The sequence below is a fragment of the Podarcis erhardii genome, assembly GCF_964252035.2.
Source record: "Podarcis erhardii genome assembly, chromosome: 1".
In the NCBI taxonomy this organism is placed as follows: domain Eukaryota; kingdom Metazoa; phylum Chordata; class Lepidosauria; order Squamata; family Lacertidae; genus Podarcis; species Podarcis erhardii.
In genome coordinates, this window is record NC_138497.1 from 61287005 (window position 1) to 61299254 (window position 12250).

The window sequence follows — 12250 nt, forward strand, 5'->3', positions numbered from 1 at the left end:
AAATGTATACCTCAGCTCTATCAAAGTTAAGTATGAGGCTATGGCTTGTGGAATTCAATACTTTAAGGCTTACACCTCTTTGGTCATAGTCACTTTGTCCAGAATCACATCATATATATTTCTGTTGCTCCCCCACTCCCTGAAAAATTCCTACAGATGCCCATTACATACATAACTAACATCAAAGAGCAGGTCTACAACTACTGCACAGCTGGCAACAAGGCTTGGGTAGACCTTGTTTCTGAGAAACTTTTATTTCTCTGTTGTTACTCAATGGGTAGAACTACTGTCCATCTACAAGTAGATCTGATACCTGGACCATTGAACCCTGTCTTTTCCCCACAGCTGAAACTAATTTCTTTCCTTGGCTCCCTTCACCCACTTCAAACTTCAATTAATTAACGGCACTGCAGCTTGAATCAATTTCGAAGCTCCACCCCTTCCATTTCTCTAAAAACCAACTGCGTAACAATACTGCACCAGATACTGCTCTAACACACACACACTGCTCCCATCAGAATGGGTATAATAATACTAGAGTACTTTTGCAGGGCTTACGTAGTCCATGCTATCTCAGTCACAGTCCTGCACTAAGTTTATAGTAATGATGTACTTTAACTACATTTATAGGGAAGCTTTTTTTAAAAAAGGACTAACTCACATTTTTAATATGAAATAAGCCCCAAGTTAGAAAGATAATGGGTTTTCTGTTATCTTTCTGCCCACGAAAGTACCGGATTTCTGAATTGTTTTCTACCAATCTGTCAGCAGTGAACTCACACAGACAAAAAAGTTTTAAAATTAAAAATGAATTGGGAGGATCCTTCTCCAGATAATGCTTGTCTTAACCTGATGAGATGGACTCCATCTTCCATAAGCTCTGACCACTGACCATGCTGGTTGAGACTGATGGAATCCGGAAATCAACAACATCTGGAAGGCCACAGGTATGCCATACCTGCTCTAAGCCTTTTTGCCTAATCAGCTAGCTCTGTTTTCCTAAATATAATTTACTGATATGATTCCATTTATTGATTAAAAACACTAAAAGGCAGGAGCAGGCTAGTTTCTCACAAGCGGAATGAGCTTTTGAGTTTCTGCAAAATTTTGCCTTGCATTTAAGATTTTACAAGGGCTAGAAATATCTTTAAAAACTATCCTGAGTGCTATGATTTATTTTGCTAATTTTCCTCACTATGTTTTCGTTGTGAATACTTAACTGTAATCTGAGTGAATGTTTTTACTGAATGTAAGCCTTCAAAGAAGACTCAAAACATTGAAAAATTATCATGTGGAGAAACCCCCCCCCCCCGAAAGATGGGAATCGGGTTTTATGCTTATTTGGGGTGGAGCAGTTTGCCCCCCCTTGCCCTTCTACAGATACCCATGGTTTTAGGCATATGCAAATATGACAGCAGCCTTTGACTTGCTTGAATAATCTGGGGCTAATTATCCTGCAACATCCTGGATGGCATCGTGTAGCCTGGTCATGATAGGGAGACTAGATGGCCCTGTCTTGTTAGCGGATAAGGACAGACCAAACAACCTTGTGGTCCTGCTAAACTGTATTTGTGTTAGAAATGTGTGCACACAGTATTTTATTTTTTTAATGATTACCAGTTTCAGAGCATAACAGCCACCATCAGCTATAGACTATGTTAATGACCAGAGCAACAGTGGCTCCTGAAGCATATGAGGCCTGATATTTAGATTTAATCATATGTTTGAAAATACTTATGTGAGGACATAATCCAGCCAAAGTCGAAAAGGTCTTAAGTTTCATTTACTGCAATTGGAAAGCATTAGGCATATGATTAACTCTCTATTGAAATAATGAGACTTTAGAATTAACTTTGATTGGATTGCACCGTAAATGAAAGGGCACCTTTAATCTAGAGGGAGCATCGCTGAAGTTCAGCAGTTCTGTGTTGCATAGCTCATTTTTGTGTTTCAGTTAAAGAAAAAAGAGGAGTTCTCATTTCCCTTTTGTGTGCTGGCAGGCACGGTTTGTTAATACAAGCCTTGGATTAGTAAACATAACAAGTGGTAAGCTTGTTATTCTTTGGCACATGCACTGAAATACCACAGTGTTTCCTGGAAATAGCTCTTTCAAATATGTGTTCTCTTGCAAAGTGCATTGCATGGCAGTGGTTCAGAATGGCGGTGAAATAGTACTACATATGCTCTGGTGAGTTGGAACTCTAATCTTTTATGTTGTAATATTATATTACTGTGCTTTATCTATATAATTTTGAAATATGTAGGATAAAGTGCCACTACTGTACATTGTCAAAAACATTGCTTTAAGGCACAATCTTCAGGAGAGTTTTAAAAGTCCTATTTAAAATGAATGGGTGCTGCACACCAGCACGGTAATACATTTCAGTGCATTTCAATGAAACCTGCATAGCAGACCTTTCTGATGAGTTGTGTCCCTGATAGTTATGGATGCCTGGAAGCAGCTGTGGCTGAACTGCTTGGAAAGTAGCATCTGAAATGACAGCATGTGTGAGGAAAGGCCATTGGCAGAATAGCCTAGATTAGCTAGAGTTGTAACTTGTTCTAGGTTGCTTCATTGTCCTTAAATCATCCATTGGTGATTTGAGGATTTTGGAGTGTTTGTCACTTCCATCTTTCTTGCAGGTCCAGGTTGTGTACTCCCGCTTCCTCCATCAATAAATGACACCACACCATCAGATGTGATCAAATCAGGCCACAACTTTATTGACTATAGTTGAAGAGGTTTGGCATAGGCAATGGGTAACCATTATTTCTGGCCCACCTGCCAAAAATGACATGAACAGTCAACCTGGCAGTGGAGATTTCTATGACTTACCTCGGGTTGGCAAGGCTTACCGGGCATGGGCCAGATCACTCCCGCAGAGATCCTCCATGGGCTGGACCAGTGCAACGCGATGCCAGAAATCGCGTCTGCACATGCCCAGATGCTGAAAATTGCACCTGAGCAGAAGCGATTTTCAGCATCTAGGCATGCGCAGAAGTGATTTCTGGAGCCACAGAAGAGAGTCCCCACACTGCGCTGCACCAGTTTAGCACAGCGCGCGGGGACTCACCGAGCAGGCTGCTCGGTTCGGGGGCAACTCATGGGCCAGTTAGATGGCCTCCGTGGGCCGCTTCCGGCCCATGGGCCTTAGGTTGCTGACCCGTGACTTACATCAAGTAGGGGTATCCCTGCAGGGATTGCCACTTATAGGAGCACTGAAGCCCAAGCCCCTATCTGGGCATATGGATGGAAATTACTCCTTCACGGATCCCTGGCACTGAATACCCTATTTCTAGAGGGGAAGGGGAAGGTACGACACCTCCATCCAAGACTCAGGTTACCCAATGCCTAAACCACCCAAGTTGTGGCAATTGCTATGAGGTGGGCAAAACCCTCAGGCCATAGCCAATTCGCCTGATAGGCAAATTCCTACCCAGCCCTGAATACAGTGACCACTGTTGCCATAGCAAGGCAAATCAATATGTGTAATGCAATGCTGAAGGAGTGGGTGGGTTGATCTGACGAGAAGAGCTGGGTTTGGGGGGGCAGTTTAAATCCCCTGATGGCTTTGTCATGCCCCCCCCCCCGGAGTGTGCCCTGCCCTCCGAGCCAGCCTGCCATTGCCCAATTAAGCAGGCTGGCGCAGAGCCAGACTTCAAGCCAGGAGCATGAATTGAAGCTCACTCTCCAGCACCCAGCTCTCCTGCATTTGGCGGGAGGGAGTCACTAGCCATCCTGCACGCCACCACACCCCCAAAAGGGGGTGAGCGGTCTTCTTCAACAAGCCACTAAAAGTTTTTCAGACACTTTCCAACAACTGAACACTGTCAACTCTTGACATTTAACTGATGTTGAAACATCAAGTCAGCCTTTCATTCATTTTGCTCCAATGTTGCACTTAAATCCTAGACTATCATTTGCTACTACTACTATATCGCTTGGTTATAGTAACTTACAAGTGAGTGTACAAAGGACCTTGCCACAATGTAGTTGAGCAAAACTGTAACAGATTTTAAAGAAATCATTTTAAGTGATTAAATGGGTATTGAGGATTTACAGGACCTTTGTGCACAATCTGTTTATTGAGAAACATATATGCATTTATTACAGTTTTCTTCCACAAGAGTGTACTTTGTCTAACAAAGTTTTGCTTCAGTTGAGCTGACATCTCATTAGACTCACAAGCTTTCCTGCATTGAATTTTTAAAAATGTGAGCTATCTCGGATGTATTGTATTCAGAAAGACAACTATATTTTGGTAGGGTGTATATAGACCACAGGTTAGCCACCTCCATTTACACTTTGTCCAGGTTGTTGAGCTGCTGGTTGCATACTTTTAAAGATTTTTTTTTTGCACTAGTGGAAACAAGTTTCTGATGAAAGAATTATCTCATATTTGTAACAATGCTAGTATGTGGTATGGTATGGGCAAGCTGCCATGGTGTCATAAACAGGCTAGCTGCCACGCTTAATCTGCTATCACCCCAACCAGGCTGCCTGCTATCTTCTTGTCATTTCCCCACCCTTCAGCTCTTATCTGCGTGACTTCCTCCCCACCTCTCTGCGAGTTATATATGGATAATGCATAATTGAAATTGAAACAAATGTACCTGTGTATGTGTTGTGCAAAAGCTAAAACATGGTTAATAGTGGGGAAAGATTTTCATTAAGAGGTTCTTGTGTTTTTAAGGATATATTTGAATACTAATTGACATTTTTTGATGTAAGCATTGACATCTCCCAAGGCTAGGGTTTAGAAAGAATTAGGTAATTTTATGTCATTCATAACATTCATGCTACGCTTCAAAATGCGGGTAATCAAATCTGATGGCTAAGGGACATACATCAATCATTTACAAGGAAAGGAATAGGGAGATGAGGATTCTCCCCTTTCTTCCATTACTTAGTATAATTTTGTGTTGGAAATGGAATCATTGATATATACGTGAAATTCGGCTGCTATGGCATAATAGAATCATAGAATCATAGAATCATAGAGTTGGAAGAGACCACAAGGGCCATCGAGTCCAACCCCCTGCCAAGCAGGAAACACCATCAGAGCACTCCTGACATATGGTTGTCAAGCCTCTGCTTAAAGACCTCCAAAGAAGGAGACTCCACCACACTCCTTGGCAGCAAATTCCACTGTCGAACAGCTCTTACTGTCAGGAAGTTCTTCCTAATGTTTAGGTGGAATCTTCTTTCTTGTAGTTTGGAACCATTGCTCCATGTCCGCTTCTCTGGAGCAGCAGAAAACAACCTTTCTCCCTCCTCTATGTGACATCCTTTTATATATTTGAACATGGCTATCATATCACTCCTTAACCTCCTCTTCTCCAGGCTAAACATGCCCAGCTCCCTTAGCCGTTCCTCATAAGGCATCGTTTCCAGGCCTTTGACCATTTTGGTTGCCCTCCTCTGGACACGTTCCAGTTTGTCAGTGTCCTTCTTGAACTGTGGTGCCCAGAACTGGACACAGTACTCCAGGTGAGGTCTGACCAGAGCAGAATACAGTGGCACTATTACTTCCCTTGATCTAGATGCAATACTCCTATTGATGCAGCCCAGAATTGCATTGGCTTTTTTAGCTGCCGCGTCACACTGTTGGCTCATGTCAAGTTTGTGGTCAACCAAGACTCCTAGATCCTTTTCACATGTACTGCTCTCAAGCCAGGTGTCCCCCATCTTGTATTTGTGCCTCTCATTTTTTTTGCCCAAGTGCAATACTTTACATTTCTCCCTATTAAAATTCATCTTGTTTGTTTTGGCCCAGTTCTCTAATCTGTCAAGGTCGTTTTGAAGTGTGATCCTGTCCTCTGGGGTGTTAGCCACCCCTCCCAGTTTGGTGTCATCTGCAAATTTGATCAGGATGCCCTTGAGTCCATCATCCAAGTCGTTGATAAAGATGTTGAATAAGACCAGGCCCAAGACAGAACCCTGTGGCACCCCACTAGTCACTCTTCTACAGGATGAAGAGGAACCATTGATGAGCACCCTTTGGGCTCGGTCGGTCAGCCAGTTACAAATCCACTGAGTGGTAGCATATTCAAGACCGCATTTTACCAGCTTCTTTACAAGAATATCATGGGGCACCTTGTCAAATGCCTTGCTGAAATCAAGGTAGGCTACATCCACTGCGTTCCCTTCATCTACCAGGCTTGTAATTCTGTCAAAAAACGAGATCAGGTTAGTCTGACATGACTTATTTTTCAGAAATCCATGCTGACTATTGGTGATCACAGCATTCCTTTCTAGGTGCTCACAGAGTGTTTGCTTAATGATCTGCTCCAGAATCTTCCCTGGTATTGATGTCAGACTGACTGGGCGGTAATTATTTGGGTCCTCTCTTTTCCTCTTTTTGAAAATAGGGACAACATTTGCCCTCCTCCAGTCTGCCGGGACTTCGCCTGTTCTCCAGGAATTCTCAAAGATGACTGCCAGTGGTTCTGAGATCACATCTGCCAGTTCTTTTAATACTCTTGGATGCAGTTCATCTGGCCCTGGAGACTTGAATACATCTAAACTAGCCAAGTATTCTTGTACTATCTCCTTAGTTATTCTGGGCTGTGTTTCCTCTGCTGAATCATTTGCTCCAAATTCTTCAGGTCGGGCATTGTTTTCTTTATTGGAGAAGACTGAGGCAAAGAAGGCATTGAGGAGTTCAGCCCTTTCTGTGTCCCCTGTTTGCATTACACCATCTTCTCCTCTGAGTGACCCCACTGTTTCTTTGTTCTTCCTTTTGCTACGAACATACCCATAAAAGCCTTTTTTGTTGCTTTTAACCTCTCTAGCAAGCCTGAGTTCATTCTGTGCTTTAGCTTTTCTGACTTTGTGTCTACACGTGCTGGCTATTTGTTTGAATTCCTCTTTGGTGGTTTCCCCCCTTTTCCATTTTTTGTACACATCCTTTTTTAATCAGTTAAAAGTTCTTTAGATAGCCACCCTGGCTTCTTTAGGCACCTTCCATGTTTCCGTCTCATTGGTATTGCCTGAAGTTGTGCTTTTACTATCTCCCTCTTAACAAACTCCCAGCCATCATGAACTCCCTTTCCTTTTAATATTACTGTCCATGGGATCTCACCCAGCACTTCCCTAAGTTTTATAAAGTCGGCTTTCCTAAAGTCAAGAAATTGAGTCCTAGTATGCTTGGCTGCTCCTTTCCGCTATATAGTAAACTTCAGAAGAGCATGATCATAATGAATTTCATTTTCCCATGAGAAATGAGACTTGGAGACTAACTAAATTATAGATAACTGAAGATGCACTTTTGGTGGCACCTATTTTTTCCCTAGCTCTTTGAAGGCCTCTTTCTTTATTTCAAAGCATTTATTAATCACTTACTGTTTTAGAAATCTCTGAGCAGTGTTTTTAAAGCAGACTTGGCCAACTTGGTGCCTTCCAGATGTATTGGACCACAGCTTCCATAAGCCCCAGCCAGCACCATACCAGATATAACAGAGACCCTTTGCATGGCATTTGGTGACATCTGGGACCCAAGGGAGTAGCCACTGTACAACTCTCCATGTAGCATTTTTGCTTTTTAGGATGAGCTCAGTATTTTAAATGGCCTTGCTTAGGGCATCTTGTACCTAAAACTGTTTAACAAAAAAATAAAAAATTAGCAGCTACTGGAGTTTGGTGATAATCATCAGGCTTGTAGCAAGTGTTGGGGAGGGTGTTTTGCCCTTCCCTTCCCTTCTGTGGTCCTAACAAAACAAGTTCTTTGGGCACTATTGCTTGCATTGAAAGGAAACCCTCCATTTAATAGCACATCTAGTTTGGCTCTTAAACTGCTGTTAGCAGTTGTAGTTCAAAGTTTTCTGTTGAATTTAGGGGCATGTGATATTCCTGATATGTGGAAATAGCCAACATAGTGCCCTTCATGGCTAATGGCCAGGAATTATAGTCCACAACATCTGGAGGACAGCACATAGGCTACCCCTAGTTTGTCTTTAGGACCGTAAAGGTAAAGGATTTGGTATACAGGTGGCGCTGTGGTCTAAACCACTGAGCCTCTTGGGCTTGCCAATCAGAAGGTCAGCAGTTCGAATCTGCACAATGGGGTGAGCTCCTGTTGCTTTACTCCAGCTTCTGCTAACCTAGCAGTTCGAAAGAATACCAGGGCAGGGAGATAAATAGGTACCAGTATGGCAGGAAGGAATACAGCATTTCCGCACACTCTGGCACTTGTCACAGTCCTTTGTGTGCCAGTAGTGGTTCAGTCATGCTGGCTACATGACCTGGAAAGCTGTGGACAAATGTTGACTCCCTCATCCTGAAAAGCAAGATGAGCACTGCACCCCATAGTTGCCTCTGACTGGACTTAACTTATTAGAAAACGCTTATTAGAAATCGAGTTTTGTAGCTGGGGCAAAATAATAATAATAATAATAATAATAATAATAATAATAATAATAACGCTTAAAAATCTGGATTGTTGCGTCATGTCATGTGGCTTTAAAAACAAGTAATGGAATGAATGGACACTAGTCCTCAAAATATGTGACAGAGTTGTTGCTTTGAAAGGCAGCAAAATAGAAGTGTAGGTTGGAGGGTGGGTGATTCATTCTCTTTAATATAGATGTCATCTGTTGCTTTCATTACTCCTTTCCTATCCCTAACTAACAAGACCTGAAGGAAATGTGGCTTTAAGTTGAATGCTGGAGTGTTGCCTTATTCCTGCTTGGATAGGAATGCATCTCTAAACATCAGATTGTGGTCTAATAAATATTGCACGAACATCTACATATTGCTTGTTTAAACTGCGATGTTCCAGAAATGATGCTTGTTCCTGTAAGTATATTATGTGTGCCAGTGTAGTAAAATAAATACATTTGGGAGTCAAAAGTACGTCGATGGAGTATTGGTACCAATAATGCATTTCTGCCCGCATATGTTACAAGGACAGATTCTCTAGATGTATTATGGAAAGAGAGTAACAGAGACAGTAGTGAAATTGAAATTTGAGCTTAGCAAGTGACTCGGGGACCAGCCAGACCCTCTGAATTTGGGAGCTTATTATCTTGTTTCGGCACACCTCATGAATCAGCAATGTAATCTGCTCACAGCAGACCTGAATGGCTCAGCATCCCCTGTCAGAAACTTTGTCAGAAAATCAGTGCATGTCTGATTGTGAACTTGTCAGTGTGACAAATGGGGCACACTGATAAAGATGATGTTTTCTGTTTTTATACATGATTGCTGCAGTAGCACACATAGGGCACAAGCCCCCCAGAGTGAAGAGTGTATCTACAGGAGACAAAAATGAAAAGCATTTTCTTACTTTTACAGATGTAAACATTTTTACAGTATGCTTCTTCCCCTACTCTTTCTCTCCCCCAACTTTTTTTTAGCTGTAGACAGAGAAATCCATGCAGCACCCCATTCTAGTGAGAAGTTAATTCAGCTCTTCCGGAATAAAAGTGAGTTCACATTTCTGGCTACCCTACAGCAGCAGGCATCGACTTCGGGAGTCATTCTGTCTATCCGAGAGTTGGAGCACAGGTAAGAGGAAACCTGTGGCTTATGTAAATCATTGCTGAAAACCAATAAAAATACACTGTCCATTTAATGCTTTATGGTGATATTGTATTAAGGCACCAAGCCAGTGAGGAAATTAAGTATATTGTTTTAATCAATTTTAGATTCTTCGTTTTTGTTATACAAAGAGGCAGCAATGCTATGCCTTTGAACAGTGGTGTGGGGAACCTCCAGCCTTCTTTAGCCCACAAGGTCATTTGGGGCAAGCCAAACCCACCTGCCCTACACCTGATGCCATAGATGACACCAGAGGAGGGGCAGGAAAAGGTGGGACTGAGCTGAATGGGGCTTTGCACTCTCAGTTGGCAGTGCCTGCAAAGCTGCTTCTGCAGTGCTTCCTAAACACCAATCAGTTGGTGCAAAGCACAGAGTTTGGAAGTCTCCTTGCACAGCACTTCCCAAGGGGGTTTGCAAGCATCTTTGTAAAGAAAAAAGATGCCCAGTTTTAAAAAGGAGTATTTTTCTTTCCTTGGAACAGCAGGTTTTGACCTGCTGCCTCTCACCTGATAGGCAGTAACTCAAAACCCACTGGATTGGAGATACGCCAATCCAGTGCGCTCCCCAATCCCTGCAGAAATTAGGCTTGGAGTTATACCCAGCCTCAGTGGTACTTCAAAGCACCAAGCAGGGCTACCTGTAAACCCAGCACAGTGCTTTGAATTCCTGACATGCCGCAGATCTTTATCTCCCCTACGTGTCGATCACCTGGTGTCACAGTGATGCCAGGTGATTTGTGGGTGTCAAATGTGGCCCACCAGTGTTGGAGAGATAAAATTCTGGCCTGCTGGGATGAAGAGATTCCCCATCCCTGCCTTAGAATGACTTCTCACAAGCACATTTAAGCTGCTGTTATCTCTGCATGACACTCCCTGCCAAAGAGAGGTGCATGTAAAAAGAGAAAAGAACTGCTTGTCTGGTAGTCTGTCATTTTTATTTATTTTGTTTGTTCTCCAATTTATTAGCCACTTTTCAAAAACAAAAAACAAAACACCATTTGATTCTAGGTACTTCCCCTGAAGTAAAGCGACTGCGTTGTTAATGAATAAAATCCTCTAATAATAGCAATGACAGCAGAACACCAGAAGTCCTGTAAAGTGCAAAATAGGTAGAGGAAGAGTCAAAAGAGAAGCAGATAAATTTTATGAATTTAGCCAGTGCCATAGGTTTAATATAGAGATTGAGAAAGAAAGAGGGAGAGAGTCATGTTCCTTAAGAGGCAGGTGATGTTCCCAAGACTTTGAATAGGATTGCCTGGGTGCTAACTGAACACATTTCCCAAATACACAGAATATATGGAACCATATACTGTACATATGTAAGCCACCCAGAGTGGCTGGGGACACCAAGCCAGATGGGTGGGGTATAAATAATGAAATTATTATTATTATTAACCAATATTTTTGGTGAATTTCTATGAACTGTGGGTATATCTGTAATTGAATGTATCCCTTTATTTATTTATTTATTTATTTAGAAATGTTTTTTATTTGATTTTACATGTACAGTATAGAATTATAACAATACAAAATACATATACATATTTAAAGATTTCTTCAAATCTCTGGACTTTCCACCTTCCCCTCCATGGGTCTTATTGTCAACCTTTTCAACTTCATATTATTCAGTAATCCATATTTTATATCTCTCCAATTTGTCCATAAGATTTGGTACATTACAAGTGTTATTGCAATCCTGCTAATGTTTTAATCTGTTTACAGTGGTCTCCCAAGTAAATTTTAAATTTCCCCCATTCTTTATTAAAGTTTTGGTCTTCTTGGTTCCTGAGCTTCCTGGTCAGTTTTGCCATTTCAGCATACTCCAACAGCTTAGTTTGCCATTCTTCTCTGGTAGGACTTAATCTTCTTTCCATCTCCAGGCTAGTAACATCTGAGCAGCTGTTATTTACTATCATTTATAAACTCCTTAACATTTCAAAATTGCCATGCACTTCACAGATACTAAAACATTAGTATGCAATAAAATTATACTATAATTTTCATCATCATCATCATTAGTAGCAGTATTAGTGTTATTGTTTATTAGATTTCTTACCCACCCTGCAAGATGCCAACTTACCCAGGGAAATTTACAGCAATTTAAAATACAATATTAAAAACAGATAAAAGAGACCAGTTATTTCCACTGATAAAATAGCCTCAGACTACTTAGGCTGAAGTATGATGACAGAAAAAGTTATGACAGCTCTGTTAGTGGTGTGCAGTGGATTCAGCTGAATCTCAATCCAAAGCTGGGCGCTTCAGAAAGATTCTGGGCTTGTCCAAGGAGAAGCATTATCTGTATGAGGTGCCCCAAACTAGAGTGCCTTGTATTGCTTTGACTAGTTAGATGTCAAAAAAAAGCTGCAGACAACTTTACTGTTAAAGGCAAAACTAATCTTTCTAAGTGAACTGTAAGCAGAACATGCCAGGGTGGGGGTAAAGGTAAAGGTACAGGGACCCTGACACCAAATGCTGGATTGGGGAGAGGAAGGAGGGTTAGCTGTGTTGTGGCTGATAGGCCATGTTTGTAATCAGAGAGAATTATTGTATTAGGGCTTTCCAACCCCCGTGCTTTAGGAGAGGGGTATTCAAAGCTTGCATGCCTTATGCTCTTTTGCATATTCTGTCTCTGTGGAGTAAGAATATTCTTTAAAAAGTTACACAAGGTTTTTCTTTTACTGAAGTCTAACCCAGTCCTTTTCTTTCA

At 41.7% G+C, this 12250-nt stretch overlaps 1 protein-coding gene across 4 annotated transcripts in view; it reads left to right on the plus strand.

Moving 5' to 3' along the window:
* NELL1 (neural EGFL like 1) overlaps positions 1 to 12250 on the plus strand; it is a 407721-nt gene that overhangs the window by 54558 nt on the left and 340913 nt on the right. For all 4 annotated transcript variants that reach the window (XM_081834787.1, XM_081834789.1, XM_081834790.1 and 1 more), the window contains exon 3: positions 9358 to 9508. In XM_081834787.1, coding sequence (XP_081690913.1) covers positions 9358 to 9508 — 151 coding nt within the window. The remainder of the gene's footprint in view (positions 1 to 9357; positions 9509 to 12250) is intronic.